Source organism: Oncorhynchus mykiss, chromosome 22 (assembly GCF_057628025.1).
Source record: "Oncorhynchus mykiss isolate SJ-2025 chromosome 22, ASM5762802v1, whole genome shotgun sequence".
NCBI lineage: Eukaryota > Metazoa > Chordata > Actinopteri > Salmoniformes > Salmonidae > Oncorhynchus > Oncorhynchus mykiss.
Genome location: NC_143043.1, coordinates 43,565,818 through 43,592,724, shown reverse-complemented (window position 1 = coordinate 43,592,724; position 26,907 = coordinate 43,565,818). Strand labels below are relative to the sequence as shown.

General features: G+C 47.8%; 1 protein-coding gene across 6 annotated transcripts in view; it reads left to right on the top strand.

Moving 5' to 3' along the window:
- The window catches only part of LOC110502144 (DNA-binding protein SATB2), a 74,567-nt gene extending 69,596 nt beyond the window's left edge, over positions 1-4,971 (top strand). For 3 of the 6 annotated variants that reach the window (XM_090216156.1, XM_036959272.2, XM_036959270.2), the window contains one exon: positions 4,216-4,971. In XM_090216156.1, the coding sequence (XP_090072282.1) occupies positions 4,216-4,905 (690 nt within the window). In that variant the 3' untranslated portion in view covers positions 4,906-4,971. Of the gene's footprint in view, positions 1-4,194 lie in introns of all 6 variants that reach the window. The other 3 variants (XM_090216155.1, XM_036959271.2, XM_036959269.2) reach the window with 1 other exon arrangement.
- The last annotated feature ends 21,936 nt before the right edge of the window (positions 4,972-26,907 follow it).

The following is a 26,907-nucleotide window of genomic DNA, read 5'->3' as shown; positions in this document are numbered from 1 at the left end:
TGGCTGATCATGGCTGGTCAGATGTCTGATCATGGCTGGTTGGGTATCTGAGCATGGCTGGTCATGGCTGGTTGGGTATCTAATCATGGCTGATCATGGCTGGTCAGATGTCTGATCATGGCTGGTTAGGTATCTGATCATGGCTGGTTGGGTATCTGAGCATGGCTGGTTAGGTATCTGAGCATGGCTGGTTAGGTATCTGATCATGGCTGGTTAGGTATCTGATCATGGCTGGTTAGGTATCTGATCATGGCTGGTTAGGTATCTGATCATGGCTGGTTAGGTATCTGATCATGGCTGGTTAGGTACAGTATCTGATCATGGCTGGTTAGGTATCTGATCATGGCTGGTTGGGTATCTGATCATGGCTGGTTAGGTATCTGATCATGGCTGGTTTGGTTGGTATCTGATCATGGCTGGTTAGGTATCTGATCATGGCTGATCATGGCTGGTTAGGTATCTGATCATGGCTGATCATGGCTGGTTAGGTATCTGATCATGGCTGGTTGGGTATCTGATCATGGCTGGTTAGGTATCTGATCATGGCTAGTTAGGTATCTGATCATGGCTGGTTGGGTATCTGATCATGGCTGGTTGGGTATCTGATCATGGCTGGTTGGGTATCTGATCATGGCTGATCAGGGTGAGTATGACTATCTGGGTGTGTACAGTATGTCAGCCTTTTTATACATTTACATTGTAGTCAACTTACAGGAACAATTAGAGTTAGGTGCTTTTCTCAAGGGCACATCAACAGATTTTTCACCTAGTCGGCTCAATTCAAACCAGCGACCTTTCAGTTACTGGACCTACGGTCAGGCTACCTGCCACCCCATATCTACAGTACCATGTGACATGTACTGTTTGTGCTTGTCCATTAGATCTACAGGTGTGTGTGTGTGTGTGTGTGTGTGTGTGTGTGTGTGTGTGTGTGTGTGTGTGTGTGCGTGCGTGCTATGATGATGCTGGCTCTCCTCCCAGCAGTACACACTCTGCTGCCCTGCTTATACCTCCATGTGTTTAGCAGTAAGTGCGTCCCTCTGCTAATTTGGCAGGCCCTGCCCTTATGAATAATTTCTCTATTGTTTTTGCTAAATTGAATTCTGCTGGGTAGTGGGTACTGTGTGCTGCCTGCACCTTGGATTGAGACCCCACGAGTGCTGGACTAGATAGTGAGCTGGCAACAAGCCCCCTTCTTTCTACACACATAAACTCTCACAGACACAGACACACACACACACAGACACACACAGACACACACACACACAGACACACACACAGACACACACAGACACACACACAGACACACACACAGACACACACACAGACACACACACAGACACACCCTGACACACAGACACACACACAGACACACCCTGACACACAGACACACACACAGACACACACACAGACACACACACAGACACACACACAGACACACACACTATTCTTTCTGCTGCCCCCCTCTGTCTCGTTATGTAGTTTCATTCATCTACACATGCTAACACTTTTATAAACCTATTGCGTCCTCTGATGGTCTAATTGTCAGTTTGAGGGGCTGAGTTCAGCTCTCAGCTGGGTAAACCACAGCCAGCTTAATGCTTTAATTACAGATAAGTGGAAGGATTTCCACACACACATGTGCAGCTACATCGTACATGATTTCAGTTACTGTACAAGTACTATAAAACAACTCAGTATTCAAGTCACACACCTATGCAACAAAGACAGGCTCAGTCCCACACACACACAAGCCCACACACAAGCCCCCCCCCCCCCCCCCCCCCCACACACACACACACACACACACACACACACACACACACACACACACACACTGACTCATCCACTCCCCAGGCCCGGTGACACAGGAGAGAGAGGGAGAAGAAAAAATATACTGATTAACAGGAAAGGTGAAAGGTGAAAGGTGAAGTCATGCAGAAAGTCAACAGAAAACGTATTTTCTGTCATTACATATTTATTTGTGTGTTAATGGTGTCTCCGGTGGCAGAAAAGTGTCCCATGCAGCATCAACACACAGACACACACACAGTGAAACACACACACACACCCCACCCGTGGTCTGCCCGTGGCCCCAGGAGAACAAGCCCTCATTAAGGCTTTAGTCTGAATATTTCATGCAGTATAATTATTTAATAGCTCTGCATCTCTGTAATTCGCCTTGATTTGTGTTAAAAAGGAAACCTTTTTCTTTAATGCAATGAACTTACAAGAAGCTTCCGAGTGGCGCAGCGGTCTAAGGCACTGCATCTCAGTGCTAGAGGCGTCACTACAGACCCTGGTTCGATTCCAGGCTGTAAATAATTAAAATACAGCATTCCCCGGTCGCAACTGAAAGAAGGAAAAAAACAAGAGAGAAAATGGAAGAATATTTAATTATGCCACGAGGAGAACAACTTCCATCCAGAGTTTACAGTACCGTGTAGCTGTAAAGTGACGGATGTTTACAGCATCCTAACGGAGAGGTTGGTGGAGGGGTAGAGGCTCAGCTGGCGGGATGAAGGGGTAGAGGGTACAGAAATTGATGGATTGGAGGGGTATAGCTTAACTGGAAGGGTGAAATGATAGAGGACAGAGGGGAGGGAAGGGGATTTCATCGCTTAGCAGGATTGGGGGTTGGAGTCATGTTGGCTTGGCACTGACTCTCTTCATGAGAGAATGGTGGTTGGGCTGACTGGTGGTTCCTTAATCCAGAGCCCATACCCCTTGTGTGTTTGGCTAGGCTCTCTCCTGTTGCCACAGATATCATCATTAGTGCATGAAGGAGACCAGGCCTCTGTGTCTGTGAATCAGTCTGTGAGAGGAGTAAAGAAATGACTGTCTGGTGTCTATTTGTGAGTGTGTGTTTGTTCCTGGTTGTGGAAGAGGGAAGCGCTTGTAACTCCCCGATGTTTCACTATCAATTTAGATATTAAGTATTTCAATATCTCTGTGGGGGGGTTGCGTGCGTGTGAGGAGTGTGTGGTCCAACCTACACTCTTCCTGTAAATCACCCAACCTACACTCTTCCTGTAAATCACCCAACCTACACTCTTCCTGTAAATCACCCAACCTACAATCTTCCTGTAAATCACCCAACCTACAATCTTCCTGTAAATCACCCAATCTACACTCTTCCTGTAAATCACCCAACCTACACGCTTCCTGTAAATCACCCAACCTACACTCTTCTTGTAAATCATCCAACCTACACTCTTCCTGTAAATCACCCAACCTACACTCTTCCTGTAAATCACCCAATCCATACTATTCCTGTAAATCACCCAACCCACACTCTTCCTGTAAATCGCTACCCTCAAACAGCCCCCACATGTGAAATCTGAACAATTTGATGGTCTGGCTTGCCCTCAATATTATTTAAGTAATACCCTGTTATTATTGAGGGAGAGAGAAAAGAGAATGGCTATTATCTTTATGTGGGTCCTTTAATTTTAATGCACCACATATTTCTAGTTTAGAGTTCCAGAGCAGAGTCAAAGTGACTGAGCAGGGGCCCGGGTTGGGAAACCAGCGGGACAGAGCTACAGTATGTAGTAGCATCCTGGCTCTCTGACACTCCTCTACCACAACACTGTCTCTAATCCCACTGACTCCCCTGGTCTGGCTGTAATCACCTCTCACCTTTACTAACCTTGACTCTGTCTCACCCACCCTCCTTGACCTCTCCTCTGCTCCTCTTCTCACCCCTCCGCCCCCTCACTCTTCTTCTTTACTGTCTTCCCCCAGTCTACCACCTAATCCTTCCTCTAGTGCCCATCTCCCCCAGTGTTGTTAATGATCAGTGGGTATTTGCGTAACTCCAACCAGAGAGGAGACTGGAGACACGTCCCTCTCTACCTCAGCGGGTTATGTTCTGGCCCTGTCTGGTTAAACAGTGATGATGGTCCGTGATTGATGGCAGAGAAGGTGGTTGTAGTTTTACTACGTGCTAAACTTACATCCAGGTCATAGGTCAAAGGTAGCTATAATATTGTCCATCTGCGATGGTATCTAAGCTATGAAGCACTGACTGGCTCTGTCCTGGCCTCAGCCAATGAGCACCGCTGTTAAACATGGCTCAGCCAATGGGCATCGCTGTTGTTACCTAGTTGAACTTGTTGTTGAAAGACCTCTGACACATGTGGCTCTCTACTCTGTAGCTTTGATGAGGGGTCACTGATCCCCACTAATCAGTTGTACTGTTTTTCTCACCAGGCGCTGCACAGGCAACCCCCACAGCCCCTGAAGCACCACTCCCCCATGCGCGAGGACCCCGTGCCCGCCCAGGGTAACGAGGAAGGGTCACAGAACGTTGAAAGAGGTGGTGGTGGGGGTGGCTGCACGGGCGGCCCAGGAGTCGGTGTTTGCATGGTCGCTAAGAAGCCTCGGTCGCGCACTAAGATCTCTCTAGAAGCCCTGGGCATCCTGCAGAGCTTCATCCAAGACGTGGGTCTGTACCCCGACCAGGAAGCCATCCACACCCTGTCAGCCCAGCTGGACCTGCCCAAACACACCATCATCAAGTTCTTCCAGAACCAGCGCTACCATGTCAAGCACCACGGCCTGCTGAAGGAGCTGGGGGAGGGGGCTGGCGGCGTGGACGTCAGCGAATACAGAGACGAGGAGCTCCTCTCCAGCTCAGAAGACCCTGAGTCCAGTGAGGATGGTCACGAGGAGATGTACCCCACTACTGAGAGGGAAGGAGGGGAGAGAGAGAGCAACGCAGCAGGGTCAGCCTCTTCCCTGGCCCCAGCCCCAGGCCAGTCTTCAGGGACCAGTATGGGAGCCATGGAGGAGAGCAAGGACAAGGGGCATTCTCATGGTCTGGGTGGGGGCCGAGCCAGCTCCCTGCCCCCTAGTAGCTCCTCATCCAGTCCCAGAGAACAGGCTGACTTCCAGAGATAGAGACCCAGAGACTAGATGAGACACTGGAAGAGATGGGCGGAGACATGAGAGACATGAGAGACACAAGAGACAAAGAGACACAAACGAGAGAGAGAGAGAGACGAGGGGAAGCGATTGGGAACAAAACACTGGGAGAGGGGAAGAGAGGCATAGATGAGACAATGAGAGACTCACTGACACACACACACACACACATATAAACAGACAGAAGCGATCCTAAGGAGGGCTCGTCAAAGAGGGATTTCAGTGAAAATACAAGTTGTTACCTCAGCAACAGGGATATGATATGATAGAATAGTATGTTCACTGAACCAATAGACAGAGAGAAAACCAAACACACACATCTCACCCCTGTCCACAAGAGGAACTCGCCACATCAACACCACTCTTGAATTGAGCCAATCCCAAAATTCAGCTTTACCCAAGAGGGTCTCATCTGATCTGTCCAATGACTACTCTCCCTAATGTCTCAACCACACCCACATGCTGAGCACTTGTCCTGATTTCGATGTTGGGTCTTGAGTCAGGCCCCTAACTGACACTCATAGACTGAATACTGGGGGCCTGCTCAGACCTCCTTCCTCATAGACTGAATACTGGGGGCCTGCTCAGACCTCCTTCCTCCTATGGTCCCTCAGCTCCAGATCTACAGCACATAACTGCTGTAGCTGTCCTCCAAATCCTCCCCCTCTCCGCCCCTCTAGTCATTCTAGTCTTTGGTCTTTGACACCGTTGGCAGTTTGAGTGGGTGGTTGGACAGTGGATGGGTGTTGGGTGGAGGTAGGAACAGTGGTATGGGGGGAATTCACCAATGATAAACACATATGGTTTAAGTCCAGAATGGAAGCTTATGGTATTTAAAAAAAAGTTGGAATCGCCCCTCCCATCCAGCTCCCATTGCCAAACCTCAATGGTGCAACAACATCCCTATGCGATGGACCAGACTATCCCTCTAACCCCCTGCCCCCTAACCCCCTGCCCCCTAACCCCTAAACCCCTGCCCCCTAACCCCCTGCCCCCTAACCCCTGCCCCCTACCCCCTGCCCCCTAACCCCCTGCCCCCCTACCCCCTAACCCCCTAACCCCCTAACCCCCTGCCCCCCTACCCCCTAACCCCCTGCCCCCTAACCCCTACCCCCTAACCCCCTGCCCCCTGCCCCCTAACCCCCTGCCCCCTAACCCCCTGCCCCCTAACCCCTGCCCCTACCCCCTGCCCCCTAACCCCTGCCCCCTACCCCCCACTCTAAATATGGTTAATTCTCTCTATCACTGTACAGTAGTTATTACACACTAACCTAGTGTGTATGGCCACTGTGGTTTATGAGGACACTACTAGCTGAACATATCATGGTTTAGGACATAAAAGAGGACAGCCTTGTGAGGACAATGAGGACCCAGTGGTGTACAAGGACACTCAGGATAACAGTTACTCTGTTCTGTCCTCTGTCCCCCCTGCATACCCAACCTCTCCCTATGTGGAGAGAAACAGGGAGGGACACAACAGAATGGAGGTTCAGCAATCAATCAATCAGCCACTTTCTGTGCGCTAGCCCACCCCTTCCCTCTTCCTCTCTCTTTCCCCCCCATCCCTCGTTCCCTTCCTCATTCTCTCTCTCTATAATTGGTGTCCCCTTCCACCACACCTACCCACATGTAACTTCTCCACCATATTTATTGCTATCTTTATCCATGATTATCATTATCATTATTGTTATGGTTGTTATTGTTGTTATTGTTGTCATAGCTGTTTATTTTTTACTTCTATTTTCATGCTTGTAATATTGGCTTTGGTGGTTGTTTTGGTAACGAGAGACGTTTTTTGAGACATGAGAAACACACACTGCCGAACAAGAGCGGAAGAAAAAGCAAAAAAGAAGCAGTTACTGTAACATTTATCAAAGTAGAAATCCATGTTGTGTCTAAGCAACTCACGGGTTTTTCCAAAGAGAGACGGACTGAAACGGGACTGGAATCCAAAGAGTAAAAGAAAACACAATGAATAAACTGAGGTTTTGTTACAGATGTTACCAATCTGACATGTTTGGAGCCGTTGGAAAACACGGCAGGCTTGAACTCTGTGTGTTATGTACAAGTGTGTCTACAGTTCAGTACAAATCCTTATCTGAGAGTGGGTACTTGTGTCGAAGGATGCATCCCAGAGAGAGGGAATAGGGTGGCATTTAGGGCACAGACAAAGTAACAGAGTAATCATTATTTACCTGTCTGTCTCTAGGCAGCTGAATGACCTGTCTTGTACTGTAATTCATTAATCAATCATACAATACATTGTGTTTTATCGCCATGATTCTGTCAATCTTTATGAATCAGGGTTAAATCTTGTTTCTGTATGTCAAATGTCATGTGATCCAGTGACACGCCATCCACATAGAGGACTGTCACATCCATCAGAGAGTGAATACCAAGCCCTGACCCAGAACAAGTATTTTCATACTTCTCCATTTCCCACTCCACGTCCTGCCACAACACACACACACACACACACACACACACACACACACACACACACACACACACACACACACACACACACACACACACACACACACACACACACACACACACACACACACACACACACACACACACACACACACACACACACACACACACGCAGAGGGACTGTGGCTTGCCCTGCATTTCTCCAAGCCAATCAATTAGAGGCCTCCCTAAAGCCTCATGACTGAGGTTTCTAATAAGAGGCAGCGCACAGGGACTCACAGTAATTCACATGGAAAGGCTGCTGGCTGAATGGTTGGCTGGGTAGCTGGCTGGTTGGCTGGGTAGCTGGGTGGTTGGCTGGTTGGCTGGGTAGCTGGCTGGTTGGCTGGGTAGCTGGCTGGTTGGCTGGCTGGGTAGCTGGCTGGTTGGCTGGGTAGCTGGCTGGTTGGCTGGTTGGCTGGGTAGCTGGCTGGTTAGCTGGGTAGCTGGATGGCTGGCTGGTTGGCTGGGTAGCTGGCTGGTTGGCTGGGTAGCTGGCTGGTTGGCTGGTTGGCTGGGTAGCTGGTCACACAGACCAGTTTGGACAAGGTCCATGTTCATTAGGCATGGTAAAATTAGTCTTCAAATGGAATATGAATATGAGCGTTCTTATACCCCATCATATGTTCATGTTGCCTGTGCTGTTCTCACCTCTGGTCTTGTGTTACTGGCCCAGCTCTCCTTCAGGTCTTGTGTTACTGGCCCAGCTCTCCTTCAGGTCTTGTGTTACTGGCCCAGCTCTCCTTCAGGTCTTGTGTTACTGGCTCAGCTCTCCTTCAGGTCTTGTGTTACTGGCCCAGCTCTCCTTCAGGTCTTGTGTTACTGGCCCAGCTCTCCTTCAGGTCTTGTGTTACTGGCCCAGCTCTCCTTCAGGTCTTGTGAGGCAGAATAGAAATGGCCTATCGCCCATTTGTGTCTCTGTCCCTTTTGGTTCTGTAAACCATTTGGGTCTGAGCTGTGTGATTGGTCCATCAATCAGGAGCCATTAGCAGCTATCCAGAGCCATGTGGTCTTTGTGTGACTGAATAAAGTAGCTCACCTGCAGGGTTATTGGGATTGCTCAGTGGGCTATTACCCAACCACACCACACTTACACCTGTCAGTCAAAGCTACTGCCCCACCTCTGTCATTACTGGCTGGCCCGACGTATATGTGCATGCATGCATACACACACACACACACACACACACACACACACGCACGGACGCGCACGGACGCGCATGGACGCAGGCGCGCACACACTCAGGCACACACGCACGCACGCTCACACATACACAATGCGGTAGCACTCCACACTAATGAGTCCCACAATCTGATGAGAGAGGTGGGGACCAGCCAGAGTCTGGTGTTTAACCTGCCCAAGGGGGGGGGTCAAGCACAGTATACCTCTCTCCTCCTTCACTTCCTCCTCCTCCTCCTCTTCCTCCTACTCTCTCCTCCTCCACTTCCTCCTCCTCTCTCCTCCTCCACTTCTTCCTCCTCTCCTCCACTTCCTCCACCTCCTCTCTCCTCCTCAACCTCCTCTTGCCTCCTCTCTCCTTCTTCACCTCCTCTCCTCTCTCCTCTTCCTTCTCCACCTCCTCTTCCTCCACTTCCTACTCTCTCCTTCTCCACCTCCTCTCTCCTCCTTCTCCATATGCAGAGTGTTGCTTGTCAACAATCTAACCAAATGTTCCTGTCATGTGCCAATCCCTCTTCCTCTTTTCAATCTCATCCCCCTCTACTCCTCCAGTTCACGCTGTGGCACCATGACCCCCTCTCCTCCTGACTGAGTACAATCACAGCTCACGCTGTGGCATCAGGATAATTAGACCTAAAGGATGGCACTCCATTGCTGGCCTGAACGATGTGAACACTTTATTTTTGTGTGACGTTGAAACCAGAACACTCAATCAGGAAAAGATAGACACACACACACTACACAGACACACGCTACACAGACAGATACACACATTACACACACTACACAGACAGATACACACACTACACAGACAGACAGACAGACAGACAGACAGACAGACAGACAGACAGACAGACAGACAGACAGACAGACAGACAGACACACACATAGACACACACACTACACAGACAGACAGACAGACAGACAGACAGACAGACAGACAGACAGACAGACAGACAGACAGACAGACAGACAGACAGACAGACAGACAGACAGACAGACAGACACACACATAGACACACACACTACACAGACAGACACACACTACACAGATAGACACACACTACACAGACACACACACACACTACACAGACACACACACACACTACACAGACACACACTACACAGACACACACACACACACTACACAGACACACACACACACTACACAGACACACACTACACAGACACACACTACAGACACACACACACTACACAGACACACACTACACAGACACACACTACAGACACACACACACTACACAGACACACACTCTCTCGTGAATATACCTACTTTCTCTCATGCGATCATGTGATCAATCAACTTTTTGTTGCAGTTTGATTCAGTTAGACAGAGTGCATCAAATGAATTCTGACCGCTTTAAGTTTTTCTTGGTAGTTTGTGAGTTGGATGGGGAAGGGGCCGATATGAGTTGGATGGGGAAGGGGCCGATATGAGTTGGATGGGGAAGGGGCCGATATGAGTTGGATGGGGAAGGGGCCGATATTTCCTGTTTTGTTTTCTTTCAGTGCCTCTTGACTAAAGCACAATGTTCCATCAAACCTGTCTGAAACAATGCATTCAGATGGGTAACTGTCCTTTCTGAAACAATGCATTCAGATGGGTAACTGTCCTTTCTGAAACAATGCATTCAGATGGGTAACTGTCCTTTCTGAAACAATTCATTCAGACGGGTAACTCTCCTTACTGAAACAATTCATTCAGATGGGTAACTCTCCTTACTGAAACAATGCATTCAGATGGGTAACTCTCCTTACTGAAACAATGCATTCAGATGGGTAACTCTCCTTACTGAAACAATGCATTCAGACGGGTAACTCTCCTTACTGAAACAATTCATTCAGACGGGTAACTGTCCTTTCTGAAACAATGCATTCAGACGGGTAACTGTCCTTTCTGAAACAATGCATTCAGACGGGTAACTCTCCTTACTGAAACAATTCATTCAGACGGGTAACTGTCCTTACTGAAACAATGCATTCAGACGGGTAACTCTCCTTTCTGAAACAATGCATTCAGATGGGTAACTGTCCTTTCTGAAACAATGCATTCAGACGGGTAACTCTCCTTTCTGAAACAATGCATTCAGACGGGTAACTCTCCTTACTGAAACAATTAATTCAGACGGGTAACTGTCCTTACTGAAACAATTCATTCAGACGGGTAACTGTCCTTTCTGAAACAATGCATTCAGACGGGTAACTCTCCTTTCTGAAACAATGCATTCAGATGGGTAACTGTCCTTTCTGAAACAATGCATTCAGACGGGTAACTCTCCTTTCTGAAACAATGCATTCAGACGGGTAACTCTCCTTACTGAAACAATTAATTCAGACGGGTAACTCTACTTAACTAATAGTTCTTATTCAAATGATCAGTTCTGCAGCCATCATTCCTCTTCTTCACCAACTTCATCATTGCCGACAATGTGAATCAGAATTTCTGTCTGGTACTTTTTGCATTCCCTGTTTAATCATGCCAGTTATCACTAAGTGATCATTAAAACGTCTTATGTGCATTAATCTTGAGGTTCTTGTGTTTTTGTTTTATTTTTTTGTCGATATTTTTATTTTATTTTTCAAATTGCTGTCGTTGTTTAAATAAAGTGCATCCAATGAAAAGACTGTCCGTGTTCTGAGGATTCATCTGGATGAGCCTCGCAGTTTATACCATCCTTGGAACAGAGTATTGTCTGTTCTTCAAAGCTAGTATTTGATTGCCTGAAGACTCAAACTAAATTTCTCCGCTGCTCTGTGTTCCCTACATACTTTAGTCTGAGACTGCCACCGTTGAAGTCATTTGTGATGTCGTCAAAATGAGGGGTGTTGGACAAAAGAAAGTCATCAGCGAATGGATCATCTCTAACCAATCAGAGTATCAAAGCCAATGGACGGATTGTCTAAATGCGCTTTATCTACATGTGTTCTGGATGGCCCAATCCAACGGTTTCTGGGACCAATCAGACGGTCTAGAATGGATTTCCATTCTAAAAGGGAAGTACTCCAAAAAGACACTAACTTCCTTGGGCATGGCGTAGGGTTTGGCCAGAGCAAGGAGTTTGGGTAGCCGGGCAAAGTATTTGAGAGTGTTTCTCCTTTAGAAGTAAACAATGCTATGATATAAAAGGCTGGATGAGGTCTGGTGGAGGAGGTGGTGGGGGTATGAGGACTTTGGGCATACCATGGCGTGGTCACAGGAACCAAATACGGTTTCATGTGTACATAAAGACAATTAAGACCATTTTGGGGTGGAATTGACTGGAAACAGCCCGTCGACGATAACAATGTAACTCCTTGTTTATTCTGTAAAGGAATACTTCTTAGAAAAAAGTTAGCATTATGTAGGAGTATGGGTGTTCCAAAGTGGAATTACTAACTAAATCTGTCCGTCGCCAGCTCTCTCTAGATTGGCAGAAGCATTACAGTTCATGCTCTTGTTTAATAAACCACACTCATTAGACTAGAGGAGACCATTATTCCTGTTATGTAACTCGACTGATATGAGCCTTTAAGTATGAGGCTTTGGGGAGGCAGGTAGCCTAGTGGTTAGAGCATTGGGCCAGTAACCGAAAGGTTGCTGGATCGAATCCCCAAGGTAAAACTCTGTCGTTCTGCCCCTGAACAAGGCAGTTAACTCACTGTTCCCTGGTAAGCTGTCATTGTAAATAAGAGTTTGCTCTTAACTGACTTGCCCAGTTAAATTATTATTATTTAAGTAGCCACGAACTTGGAATTAATGTGAGAAGTCCTGATTAAGACCCTATCGGTCGATAGCGTTTTCTCCTCTAATAATCCCATTGAAACTCCTGCCCCTATTCCAAACGCAGGTTGACGCTTATTGTCATGAATCTTGTTCTGGAGGCAGCTCTGCAGTGGTCACTACCTGGCACAGCCACTAAGTTATAAAATCTGATTTTAAACGTAACCTTAACCTTAACCATACTGCTAACCCTAATGCCTAACCCTAACCACACTGCTACCTAATCCCTAACCTTAAATTAAGAACAAAAATCTAATTTTTGTTTTCATGCATTTTTACAATATAACCAATTGACCTCAGCCTCCTCCTCCCCTCTCCTCACCCTTCTCTCCCTATCCCTCTGTTATTCCACTCCCCAGCTTGCTGTCGATCTGTCCTCAAGGTTCCTCTGGTTTTCATTCAGCGGCAGCTCCCCAATCTCCTAATTCAACTCATTATTCGCTCGACTGGCAGGCTTTAACCCTTTGGGCCGCTGGTTGTCATTAGCAAGGGGATTTACTTCGGCACCGAAGGTAAACGTCGATGGCAGCGGGGAGTTGTAGGGGTGTCGGAGGGAAACTGAATGGGGAATGAGGAGACAGCAGCGTCACAGCATGGCTGTGGCCAGACCACCCAGAGATCTGTGGTTCTATTCTGCTGTATACTGTAATCCTCTACTCTTTTCATTGATACTGTATACCAGGAGCTGTGCCAGGCCCGCCACGTCTGTTGTCTCATCCAGCTGTAACGCATATAATTCCCTGGCTTGCATGTGAAGCAGTAATTGGTTCAAAACATCTCCTGCCATGTCACTGATGCGTAGTGAAACAGTGTTATTTGATGAAGGCATTGTCTGTATAGTTTTTTGGGCCTTTTCCCCCAGCATTGTCCCAGCCATATCCGCGACAGCAGGAATAATTAAGTCCTCTACAATAGTAAGGAGCTTGCCTGTCCTAGCAGCTCGGTAGCTCACCATATAAGACGCTTCTAGCCCCTGCTTATTAATGGTATCTGTTACTTTTATACATGTCTTACTACTCGAAAATCATCATAATTCTCGCTCCAAAAAGTCCCGGGGCTTATTTTTCAAATCAGCATGTTTTGTTTCTAAATGTCTGCGCAAGAGTGAAGGTTTCATCGAGTTGTGAGATAGTACAGTCGGGGCCAAAAGTTTTGAGAATGACACAAATATTAATTTTCACAAAGTCTGCTGCCTCAGTTTGTATGATGGCAATTTGCATATACTCCAGAATGTTATGAAGAGTGATCAGATGAATTGCAATTAATTGCAAAGTCCCTCTTTGCCATGCAAATGAACTGAATCCCCCAAAAACATTTCCACTGCATTTCAGCCCTGCCACAAAAGGACCAGCTGACATGTCAGTGATTCTCTCGTTAACACAGGTGTGAGTGTTGACGAGGACAAGGCTGGAGATCACTCTGTCATGCTGAATGAGTTCGAATAACAGACTGGAAGCTTCAAAAGGAGGGTGGTGCTTGGAATCATTGTTCTTCCTCTCTCAACCATGGTTACCTGCAAGGAAACACGTGCCGTTGTCATTGCTTTGCACAAAAAGGGCTTCACAGGCAAGGATATTGCTGCCAGTAAGATTGCACCTACCATTTATCAGATCATCAAGAACTACAAGGAGAGCGGTTCAATTGTAGTGAAGAAGGCATAGGGGCGCCCAAGAAAGTCCAGCAAGCGCCAGGACCGTCTCCTAAAGTTGATTCAGCTGCGGGATCGGGGCACCACCAGTACAGAACTTGCTCAGGAATGGCAGCAGGCAGGTGTGAGTGCATCTGCACGCACAGTGAGGTGAAGACTTTTAGAGGATGGCCTGGTGTCAAGAAGGGCAGCAAAGAAGCCACTTCTCTCCAGGAAAAACATCAGGGACAGATATTCTGCAAAAGGTACAGGGATTGGACTGCTGAGGACTGGGGTAAAGTCATTTTCTCTGATGAATCCCCTTTCCGATTATTTGGGGCATCCAGAAAAAATCTTGTCCGGAGAAGACAAGGTGAGCGCTACCATCAGTCCTGTGTCATGACAACAGTAAAGCATCCTGAGACCATTCATGTGTGAATTGCTTCTCAGCCAAGGGAGTGGGCTTACTCACAATTTTGCCTAAGAACACAGCCATGAATAAAGAATGGTACCAACACATCCTCCGAGAGTAACTTCTCCCAACCATCCAGGAACAGTTTCGTGAGGAACAATGCCTTTTCCAGCATGATGGAGCACCTTGCCATAAAGCAAAACTGATATTGATACAACACATCGATATTTTGGGTCCATGGCTAGGAAACTCCCCAGACCTTAATCCCATTGAGAACTTGTGGTCAATCCTCAAGAGGTAGGTGGACAAACAAAAACCAACAAATTCTGACAAACTCCAAGCATTGATTATGCAAGAATGGGCTGCCATCAGTCAGGATGTGGCCCAGAAGTTAATTGACAGCATGCCAGGGCGGATGACAGAGGTCTTGAAAAAGAAGGGTCAACACTACAAATATTGACTCTTTGCATCAACTTCATGTAATTGTCAATACAAGCCTTTGACACTTATGAAATGCTTGTAATTATACTTCAGTATTCCAAAGTAACGTCTGACAAAAATATCTAAAGACACTGAAGCAGAAAACTTTGTGGAAATTAATATTTGTGTCATTCTCAAAACTTTTGGCCACGACTGTACTTTTTCACATATAACACACCGTGGCAGAGGAAAGGCACTACTCCCAATATAAGTGAACCCCCAATCAATGTAGTTCGCATCATATTTGATGGTCCAACGTCCCTGTCTGTTGTTTGACGCTTTCCCAGGTAAGGGGCCAGTAGCTCTTTGGCTGCATCAGATTCACAACTGTCAGTGTCCATGCTAGCTGGGCTAACAACAAATGTAGAATTACTGATGCTAGTATTGGATGTGCTCATGGAAGCAGAACAACTTGTGTCATCGACAGATGCAGGTGTAGTACTGGTGGTAGTAGCAGTACTACCAGTAGAGCTGGTATGTGTCTCTATGGACGCGGGCCTTACTAAATGGACTGCTTGAAAATGTGAAGATAATTTTTTTTAAATACACTCTCCCTCTCCCCTTCTCTCTCCTCTGACGCAGTAAATGTTTTTGTGTTTATAATTAGCCAACCACAGAGAAAGGCATGTCAGGAAACGGTAGGAGCCCATGTGGTCATGGTTTCTAGTGGACACAATTAACGTCATCATTGTTTGACTCAGGGGTTTAGATATCATTATATTGTGTTGTGTAGAAAAGGCCAAGCTGTTTGTAGGGCTGTCTGTGGGGCTGTCTGTAGGGCTGTCTGTGGGGCTGTCTGTGGGGCTGTCTGTGGGGCTGTCTGTGGGGCTGTATGTGGGGATGTATAGGCAGAGTACTGACAGGAGGGAGGGAGATATGTCAAGTTTGGAGTCTAACAATTAACACTTTCCACAGCTGTTAAAATGGTTACACCACCTTACAGAACAGGTTCAACCAGCAAGGCTGATAATACAGTGAGAATGAGAGACAGTTGGGTCTGGGCTTGGGCAGTCAGATTGACAGGCTGTGGTGTACCCAGGTCCCCTCAGGCATTGTAGAATGTAAAGTAAAACTCTGTTTGTAAGAGTTGCAGAACTGGTCACAGTGAAGTCAGAAGCAGAAGAGCAGAGATAGGTAATAGCCAGAGCAGTTTAATTATAGAACCCACGACAATACAAAAATAACCAACATGGGTACCAGTTCCAACTCGCACCAGTAACATAGCGTACAAGCACTTACAAACAAACAATTCCACACAAGGACATGGGGGGAACAGAGGGTTAAATACACAACAATTAATGATGGAAATGGAAACCAGGTGTGTAAGAAAACAACACAAAACAAATGGAAAATGACAAGTGGATCGACGATGGCTAGAAGACCGATGACGCTGACCGCCGAACACCGCCCGAACAAGGAGAGGAAACGACTTAGGTGGAAGTTGTGACAGTACCCCCCCCTTGATGCGCGGCTCCAGCAGCGCGCCAACACCGGCCTCGGGGATGACCCAGAGGGCGAGGTGTAGGGTGATCCAGACGGAGACGGTGGAACTCCCGCAGCATTGAAGGGTCCAACATGTCCTCCACCGGATCCCAGCATCTCTCCTCCGAACTGTACGCCTCCCTATCCACGAGGTACTGAAGGCCCCTCGCTCGACGTCTCAAATCCAGTATGGATCGAACGGAGTACGCCGGGGCCCCCTCGATGTCCAGAGTGGGCGGAGGAACCTCCCGCACCTCAGACTCCTGGAGCGGGCCAGCCACCACCGGCCTGAGGAGAGACACATGGAACGAGGGGTTAATACCGTAATCGGGGGGAAGCTGTAACCTATAACTCACCTCGTTCAGTCTCCTCAGGACTTTAAATGGCCCCACAAACCGCGGACCCAGCTTCCGGCAGGGCAGGCGTTTCGGGTCGAGAGCTAGACCTGTCGAACACCGGGGCCTCACTGCGGTTATGGTGGCGCAGCACGGCGCGCTGAAGGTGAACATGGGCGGCGTCCCATGTTTCCTCCAAGCGCCAGAACCAGTTGTCCACCGCAGGAGCCTTGGTCTGACGCTGATGCCAAGGTAGCCAGAAACAGCTGATACCCCAGTACGCACTGGAAGGGGGAGAGGTTAGTGGAGGAGTGGCGAGTTCTGGGCCATCTCTGCCCAGGGCACAAACGCTGCCCACTCCCTCAGCTGGTCCTGGCAATAAGAATGCAGAAACCTACCCACATCCTGGTTAACTCTCTCCACTTGCCCGTTAGTCTCGGGGTGAAAACCCGAGGTAAGGCTGATCGAGACCCCCAGACGTTCCATGAACGCCCTCCAGACCCTCGAAGTGAACTGGGGACCCCGATCAGACACTATATCCTCAGGCACCCCGTAGTGCCGGAAGACACGTGTAAACAGGGCCTCCGCAGTCTGTAGGGCCAGAGGGAGACAGGGACAGAGCGAGGAGAAGGCAGGACTGATAAATGATCCTGAGAAATGATCCACAATTACCAGGATCATGGTGTTTCCCTGGGATGGGGGAAGATCGGTCAGGAAATCGATCTACAGGTAAGGGGTGTAGCTTACCTCTGGGCAGGTGCCTAGGAGCCTTACACTGGGCGCACACCGGGCAGGAGGAAACATACACCCTCACGTCCTTAGCCAAAGTGGGCCACCAGTACTTCCACTCAGACAGCGCACCGTCCGACCAATGCCTCGATGAACAGAGGAGGGTGATGTGTGGGTCCAATAGATCAGCCGGTCACGGACAGCAGACGGAACATACAGACGCCCAGCGGGACACTGGAAGGGAGCGGGCTCTGCACTCAATGCCTGCTCAATATCCGCGTCCAGCTCCCACACTACCGGCACCACCAGGCAAGAGGCCGGGCGTATGAGGGTGGGATCTATGGGCCACTCCTCTATGTCATACAGCCGGGATAATGCATCTGCCTTCACGTTCTGGGAACCTGGTCTGTAAGAAAGGGTAAAAACAAAACGGGTGAAAAACATGGCCCACCTTGCCTGGCGAGGGTTCAGTCTCCTCGCCGCCTGGATGTACTCCAGATTGAGGTGGTCAGTCTAGATGAGAAAAGGGTGTTTAGCCCCCTCATTCCAATGTCTCCACGACTTCAAAGCCTTGATGACAGCCAACAGCTCCCGGTCCCCCACATCATAGTTTCGTTCCGCCGGGCTGAGATTCCTCGAGAAGAAGGCACAGGGGCAGAGCTTAGGTGGCGTATCCGAGAGCTGAGAGAGCATAGCTCCTATCCTAGCCTCGGAAGCGTCCACCTCCATTATGAACGCCAAAGAGGGATCCGGATGGGCCAGCACTGGAGCCGAGGTAAACAGAGCCCTCAGGTGACCAAAGGCCCTGTCCGCCTCAGCCGACCACTGCAAACCCCCCTTTCAGCACTGAGGTAATGGGAGCAGCTAGCTGACCAAAACCCCGGATAAACCTCCGGTATAGTAATTGGCAAACCCTTAAAACCGCTGCACCTCCTTTGCCGTGGTGGGAGTCGGCCAATTACGCACGGCTGAGATGCGGTCACTCTCCATCTCCCTGAGGTGAAAATGTAAATGCGGACTGTTGAAAGAACAGACATTTCTCAGCCTTGGCGTACAGGTCATGCTCCAACAGTCAACCAAGCACCTTGCGCACCAGGGACAGCTGCTCGGCACGTGAAGCGGAGTATATCAGAATGTCATCAATATACACCATTACACCCTGCCCGTGCAGGTCCCTGAAAATCTTGTCTACAAAGGCTTGGAAGACTGATGGAGCATTCATCAACCCGTACGGCATGATGAGGTACTCATAATGCCCTGAGGTTGTACTGAACGCCATCTTCCACTCATCTCTCTCCCGGATACGCACCAGGTTGTAAGCACTCCTGAAATCAAGTTTGGTGAAGAAGAGCGTGCATTGACTCAATCGCTGTGGCGATAAGAGGTAGCGGGTAACTGTACCTCACAGTTATCTGATTAAGACCTCGATAGTCAATACACGTGCGCAGACCTCACTCCTTCACAAAAAAGAAACTCGATGAGGCGGGGGAAGTGGAGGACCGAATGTACCCCTGACGCAGGGATTCAGAGACATATGTCTCCATAGCCTCCGTCTCCGCCTGTGAGAAGGGGATACACTTGACTCCTGGGAAGTGCAGCGAGAGGAGATTTATCTCACAATCGCCCCGTCGATGGGGTGGTCATTGAGACGCCTTCTTTTTGGAGAAGGCGAGAGCCAAATCGGCATATTTGGAGACCTGGTCTGGACTTTCCACGGCAGTAGCACCTACAGAAAACACCCAAACACCTCCCCGAGCACTCTCGCGACCACCCCATGAGAGCCCTCCGTAGCCATGAAACAGTGGGGTCATGACAAGCTAACCAGGGTAGGCCAAGCACCACGGGAAATGCAGGAGAGGCAATGAGAAAGAGACTGATTCTCTCCGTGTGACCCCCCTGCGTCACCATGCCCAGAGGAACGGTAGCCTCCCTAATCAACCCTGACCCTAATGGTTGACTATCTAAGGCGTGAACTGGGAAGGGCGTAGCCACAGGATCGATGGGGATCCCTAAACTATTGGAAAATTATCTGTCAACAAAATTCGCCTTATGCTGGGAATGCTGGGAAAACTCAGGAAAGTGACGAACAAAAACATGTGCAACAGAATGGTGCCTTCTCACCTGGGCTGACGCTAGAGTGTCCTGCCTGCTGCCTCGACCCCCAGAGGAAGCAACCCGCCACCGACCGGCAGTGTGACCTCTGCGGCCACAGATGATGCATGAGACGGAACCTCCTCCAGTCTCCCTGAGCGCAGCACCTCTCAACTCCATGGGTATCTGAGCGGTGGTGCTGGGGAATGGAAACAACAGACCCCAATCAGACAAATTATGCTACCCTCTGCCTCTTGGCTACTTCAAAATACAACACTGCCCCTTTAAGACAAAACAAAACTCTTTACCTGACTTGCTTTTTAAAGATGTCTGGAAATGTACATGGTTTGTGCTCTTGTAGGAAGAAATCCCTTCCTTATTGCTGACTACAAATGATCTATAACTGTGCTGATAACTCACTAACTAGTAAAGGATATGAACAAAACTTGCACCCGTGGCTGCATGCAGCTCTTGCTTTGATCTCAAAACAAGCTCATCTACTCAGGACCACAGCTGTAAACACAGTCCAGTTCAAAGTAAATGGCACAGATCCATATATGGCAATGGTCTATTTGCATATAGGCCTACTGCAGCTCTGATTGGTTATGCCACATCAGTCTGTGTAGAGTACTGGCTGAGTCCTGTGTGTGTGTCAATGAAATAGAATCCTACTTAAATGCGTTCTGCCTACAACAAAAATCTCTCATATTTCTTCTGCGTGGCAGTCAGGGGGACCTGCATGGCAGTCTCGGGGCTACTGTGCAGCTTAGAGGGAACATTGCCTACTACCATACCCTGTTCAAAGGCACTTAAATATGTTGTCTTTTCCGTTCACCCTCTGAATGGCACACATACACAATCCATGTCTCAATTGTCTCAAGGCTTAAAAAAAATATTTAACCTGTCTCCCCCTTCCTCTACACTGACTGAAGTGACATCAATAAGGGATCATAGCTTTCACCTGGATTCACCTGGTCAGTCTATGTCATGGAAAGAGCAGGTGTTCTTAATGTTTTGTATACTCAGGGCCCTGTTTCGCAGTCGTCACTAGTTACCATAGCCACAAAGTCATAAACCCTACCTATTTCTACAATGTATTTTTTTTAACCTAACCCTAACCTTAATCACACTGCTAACTTTATGCTAACCCTAACCTTAAAATACAATTTTTTGACTTTGTGGCTGTCGTAAGTAGTGACAACCCTGTTTCGCTCACTCAGATGCTTTTTCCAGTGAGACAGTTTCAACAGAAAGGAAGAGGTGAAGCGAGAGGGCTCACTCTCACCAAGATACAAGCTCAATGCGTTTCTATGGGTTTAATGTGCAGACCTAAGCTTGTCGCATGCCTGCTCACCTTTGGGACAATGACTCCCATTGTTTGGGTGGCGACATGAGCATCTCGTCACTACATACAGATCTCCGGTTTCACCCACTTGTAATTGTAAAGGAAAGTTGGCGGGTGCCCAGTGCACTGTTCAGATGCTTGAGGTTTGATTGTCTTAATTTAACACGTCCTCCACTAATAAACTGAGCTTCTCTGTCATTTTCTCTTCACCTCACACTGTAACTCCACAAAGTCTGTTTTTTACATCCATTGCAAATGATAATAAACTCAGTAAAAAAATAAATGTCCTCTCACTGTCAACTGCGTTTATTTTCCAGCAAATTTAACATGTGTAAATATTTATATGAACATAACAAGAGTCAACAACTGAGACATAAACTGAACAAGTTCCACAGACATGTGACTAACAGAAATGGAATAATGTGTCCCTGAACAAAGGGGGGGTCAAAATCAAAAGTAACGGTCAGTAGCTGGTGTGGCTACGAGCTGCATTAAGTACTGCAGTGCATCTCCTCCTCATGGACTGCACCAGATTTTCCTGTTCTTGCTGTGAGATGTTACCCCACTCTTCCAACAAGGCACCTGCAAGTTTCCTGACATTTCTGGGGGGAATGGCCCTAGCTCTCACCCTCCGATCTAACAGGTCCCAGACGTGTTCAATGGGATTGAGATCTGGGCTCTTCGCTAGCCATGGCAGAACACTGACATTCCTGTCTTGCAGGAAATCACACACAGAACGAGCAGTATGGCTGGTGGCATTGTCATGCTGGAGGGTCATGTCAGGATGAGCCTGCAGGAAGGGTACCACATGAGGGAGGAGGATGTCTTCCCTGTAACGCACAGTGTTGAGATTGCCTGCAATTGAGATTACCTGCCTGCCTTTTTTCTTTTTTCTTATTTCACCTTTATTTAACCAGGTAGGCTAGCTGAGAACACCTTTATTTAACCAGGTAGGCTAGCTGAGAACACCTTTATTTAACCAGGTAGGCTAGCAGAGAACACCTTTATTTAACCAGGTAGGCTAGTTGAGAACACCTTTATTTAACCAGTTAGGCTAGCAGAGAACAAGTTCTCATTTACAACTGCGATCTGGCCAAGATAAAGCAAAGCAGTGCGACACAAACAACAACACAGAGTTACACATGGAATAAACAAACATACTGTCAAATATACAATAGAAAAAAAGTATATATACAGTGTGTGTAAATTAGGTAGGCTAAGGGAGGTAAGGAAATGAATAGGCCAGAGTGGCGAAATAATTACAATATAGCAATTAAACACTGGAGGGATAGATGTGCAGAAGATGAGTGTGCAAGTAGAGATACTGGGGTGCAAAGGAGCTAAATAAATAAAATAAATGACAGTATGGGGATGAGGTAGTTGGATGGGCTATTTACAGATGGGCTATGTACAGGTGCAGTGATCTGTGAGCTGCTCTGACAGCTGGTGCTTAAAGTTGGTGAGGGAGATATGAGTCTCCAGCTTCAGTGATTTTTTGCAGTTCGTTCCAGTCATTGGCAGCAGAGAACTGGAAGGAAAGGCGGCCAGAGGAGGAATTGGCTTTGGGGGTGACCAGTGACATTTACCTGCTGGAGCGCGTGCTACGGGTGGGTGCTGCTATGGTGACCAGTGAGCTGAGATAAGGCGGGGCTTTGCCTAGCAAAGACTTATAGATGACCTGGAGCAAGTGGGTTTGGCAACAAATATGAAGCGAGGGCCAGCCAATGAGAGCATACAGGTCGCAGTGGTGGGTAGTATACAGGGCTTTGGTGACAAAACGGATGGCACTGTGATAGACTGCATCCAATTTGCTGAGTAGTGTTGGAGGCTATTTTGTAAATGACATTGCCGAAGTCAAGGATCGGTAGGATAGTCAGTTTTATGAGGGAATATTTGGCAGCATGAGTGAAGGATGCTTTGTTGCTAAATAGGAAGCCAATTCTAGATTTCATTTTGGATTGGAGATGCTTAATGTGAGTCTGGAAGGAGAGTTTACAGTCTAACCAGACACCTAGGTATTTGTAGTTGTCCACATATTCTAAGTCAGAACCGTCCAGAGTAGTGATACTAGGCGGGCGGGCATGTGTGGGCAGTGATCGGTTGAAGAGCATGCATTTAGTTTTACTTGCATTTAAGAGCAGTTGGAGGCCACGGAAGGAGAGTTATATGGCATTGAAGCTCATCTGGAGGTTAGTTAACACAGTGTCCAAAGAGGAGCCAGAGGTATACAGAATGGTGTCGTCTGCATAGAGGTGGATCAGGGAATCACCCGCAGCAAGAGTGACATCATTGATGTACACAGAGAAAAGAGTCGCCCCGAGAATTGAACCTTGTGGCTCCCCCATAGAGACTGTCAGAGGTCCGGACAACAGGCAACAGATTTGACACACTAAACTCTGTCTGAGAAGTAGTTGGTGAACCAGGCGAGGCAGTCATTTGAGAAACCAAGGCTGTTGAGTCTGCCGATAAGAATGTGGTGATTGACAGAGTCGAAAGCCTTGGCCAGGACGATGAATAGAGCTGCACAGTATTGTCTCATAGCGATGCCGGTTATGATATCGTTTAGGACCTTGAGCGTGGCTGAGATGCACCCATGACCAGCTCGGAAACCAGATTGCATAGCGGAGAAGGTACGGTGGGATTCGAAATGGTCGGTGATCTGTTTGTTAACTTAGAAAGGCACGGTAGGATAGATATAGGTCTGTAGCAGTTTGGGTCAAGAGTGTCTCCCCCTTTGAAGAGGGGGATGACCTTGGTAGCTTTCCAATCGTTGGGAATCTCAGACGACACGAAAGAGAGGTTGAACAGGCTAGTAATAGGGATTGCAACAATTTCGGTGGATAATTTTAAAAAGAGAGGGTCCAGATTGTCTAGCCCGGCTGATTTGTAGGGGTCCAGATTTTGCAGCTCTTTCAGAACATCAGCTATCTGATCAATGTAAGGTCTACACCTGTTGTATTCGGTGCACATGACAAATAAACTTTGATTTGATCTGTATTTGGATGAAGGGGAAGTGGGGAGGCTTGAGCAAGTTGCTGTGGGGGGTGCAGGGCTCTTGACCGGGCTAGGAGTAGCCAGGTGGAAAGCATGGCCAGCCGTAGAAAAATGCTTTTGAAATTCTCAATTATCGTGGATTAATCAGTGTTTCCTAGCCTCTTTGCAGTGGGCAGCTGGGAAGAGGTGCACTTATTATCCATGGACTTTACAGTGTCCCAGAACTGTTTGGAGTTTGTGCTACAGGATGAAAATTCCTGTTAGGAAAGCAAAGGCTAGCTTTTTCAAACTTCCTGTCTATATTGGTTCCTAACTTCCCCTAAAAGTTGGTTGTTTGACCATAGACCCATTACGAATGCAGGCAATGAGGCAGTGATTGTACCTGGTAGGTTCATTGATCATTTGTGTGAGATTGAGGGCATTAATCTTAGATTGTAGGATGGCCGGGGTGTTAAGCATGTCCCAGTTTAGGTCACCTAAAAGCACAAGCTCTGAAGATAGATGGGGGGCAATCAATTCACATATGGTGTTGAGGGCACAGCTGGGGGCAGAAGGTGGTCTATAGCAAGCGGCAACGGTGAGAGACTTGTTTCTGGAAAGGTGGATTTTTTTAAGTAGAAACTCAAATTGTTTGGGCACAGACCTGGATAGTAAGACAGGACTCTGCAGGCTAACTCCGCCCCTTTGGCAGTTCTATCTTGCCGGAAAATGTTATAGTTAGGGATGGAAATTTCAGGGTTTTGGTGGTTTTCCTAAGCCAGGATTCAGACACGGCTAGGACATACGGGTTGGCAGAGTGTGCTAAAGCAGTGAATAAAACAATCTAAGGGAGGAGGCTTCTAATGTTAACATGCATGAAAGCAAGGCTTTTACGGTTACAGAAGTCAACAAATGAGAGCGCCTGGTGAATGGGAGTGGAGCTAGGCACTGCAGGGCCTGGATTATCCTCTACGTCACCAGAGGTGCAGAGGAGGAGTAGGATAAGGGTGCGGCTAAAGTCTATAAGTACTGGTCATCTAGCACGTTCGGAACAGAGAGTACAAGGAGCAGGTTTCTGGGCACGGTAGAATAGATTCAAGGCATAATGTACAGACAAAGGTATGATAGGATGTGAATACACTGGAGGTAAACCTATGCATTTAGTGACGATGAGAGATATTGTCTCTAGAAACATAATTTAAACCAGGTGAGGTGTAAGGTGTATTGAGCAGGGCTAGAGGCAGGGCTAGAGGCTCTACAGTGAAATAAGGCAATAATCACTAACCAAAACAGCAATGGACAAGGCATATTGACATTAGGGAGAGGCATGCGTAGCCGAGTGATCATAGGGTTCCAGTGAGTAGCTTGGCGGGCTGGAGACACGGCAATTCAGACAGCTAGCGGGCCGGGGCTAGCAAGCTAGCTGAAGGGCAGAAGTCTGTTGTAGCCCCCTCGTGCTGTTACGTTGGCAGACCAGTCATGATCGATCATCATTGCTCCGTGTGGTAAAAGGATCCAGGCCATTTGGAAAAATAGGTATAGTGGCCAAATAATTTGTCCGATGGCCCTCTTCAGCAAACAGTCCAATATGCTGGAGACAGCTAGCGGGCCGCGGCTAGCAGGCTAGCAGATGGACATTCAGAGGTCGTCGCGACGGAGGAGCCAGTTGAAAAATCCCCTCGGGCAGATAACGTCGATAGTCCAGTCATGATGGATCGGCGGGGCTCCGTGTCCGCAGTAAAAGGGGTCCAGGCCAATTGGCAAAATAGGTATTGTAGCCCAAGGAGTGGCTGATGGACCTTTTCGGCTAGCCGGAAGATGGGCCTTGCAAAGGCTAGCTCCAGGCTAATTGGTTCTTGCTTCGGGACAGAGACGTTAGCTGGGAGTGGCCACTCGGATAGCAGCTAGCACATAGGGTGAGGCGGATTGCAGGAGAGTATCTTGAAGTTGAGGTTCAGAAAAATATTTAAAAAATATATGCGAAGAAAAAAATATATAAAAAGATATATACACGGGACACAACAATACAAAGACAAAGACGCCTGACTGCTACGCCATCTTGGATATCACGGACCTCATTCCTTTGACGATAAACGTGAATCCAACCATCCCCCCTGGTGAGACAAAACCGCAACTTGTCAGTGAAGAGCACTTTTTGCAAGTCCTGTCTGGTCCAGCGATGGTGGGTTTGTGCCCATAGGCGACATTGTTGCCGGTGATGTCTGGTGAGGACCTGCCTTACAACAGGCTTACAAGCCCTCTGTCCAGCCTCTCTCAGACTATTGTGGGCAGTCTGAGCACTGATGGATGGAGTGTGCTTTCCTGGTGTAACTCGGGCAGTTGTTGTTGCCATTCTGTACCTGTCCCGCAGGTGTGATGTTCAGATGTACCGATCCTGTGCAGGTGTTGTTACACGTGGTCTGCCACTGCGAGGACGATCTGCTGTCCGTCCTGTCTCCCTGTAGCGCTGTCTTAGGCATCTCACAGTACGGACATTGCAATTTATTGCCCATCTGCAGTCCTCATGCCTCCTTGCAGCATGCCTAAGGCACGTTCACGCAGTTGAGCAGGGACCCTGGGCATCTTTCTTTCAGTGTTATTCTGAGTCAGTAGAAAGGCCTCTTTAGTGTCCTAAGTTTTCATAACTGTGACCTTAATTGCCTACCGTTTGTAAGCTGTTAGTGTCTTAACGACCGTTCCACAGGTGCATGTTCATTAATTGTTTATGGTTCATTGAACAAGCATGGGAAACAGTGTTTAAACCCTTTACAATGAAGATCAGTGAAGTTATTTGGATTTTTATGAAATATCTTTGAAAGACAGTTTCTTTTTTGCTGAGTTCAGTTCCTCTCAGATTTTGAAAAATCTGTCCAACACTCTCCCGACCTCGATAATAAGCCTCGGCGTGAAAGAGCAAAATATAATGATCTGAGGATCCCATATATACAGTGGAAACGTCATAAAATACAATAAAATGTTTCTCTTGTGCAAAAACAGCTCTCTGTCCCAAACTCACTGCCACAGGAAACTCAGAGGGCCCAGAATACGCTAGTTGATACAATGTTGCA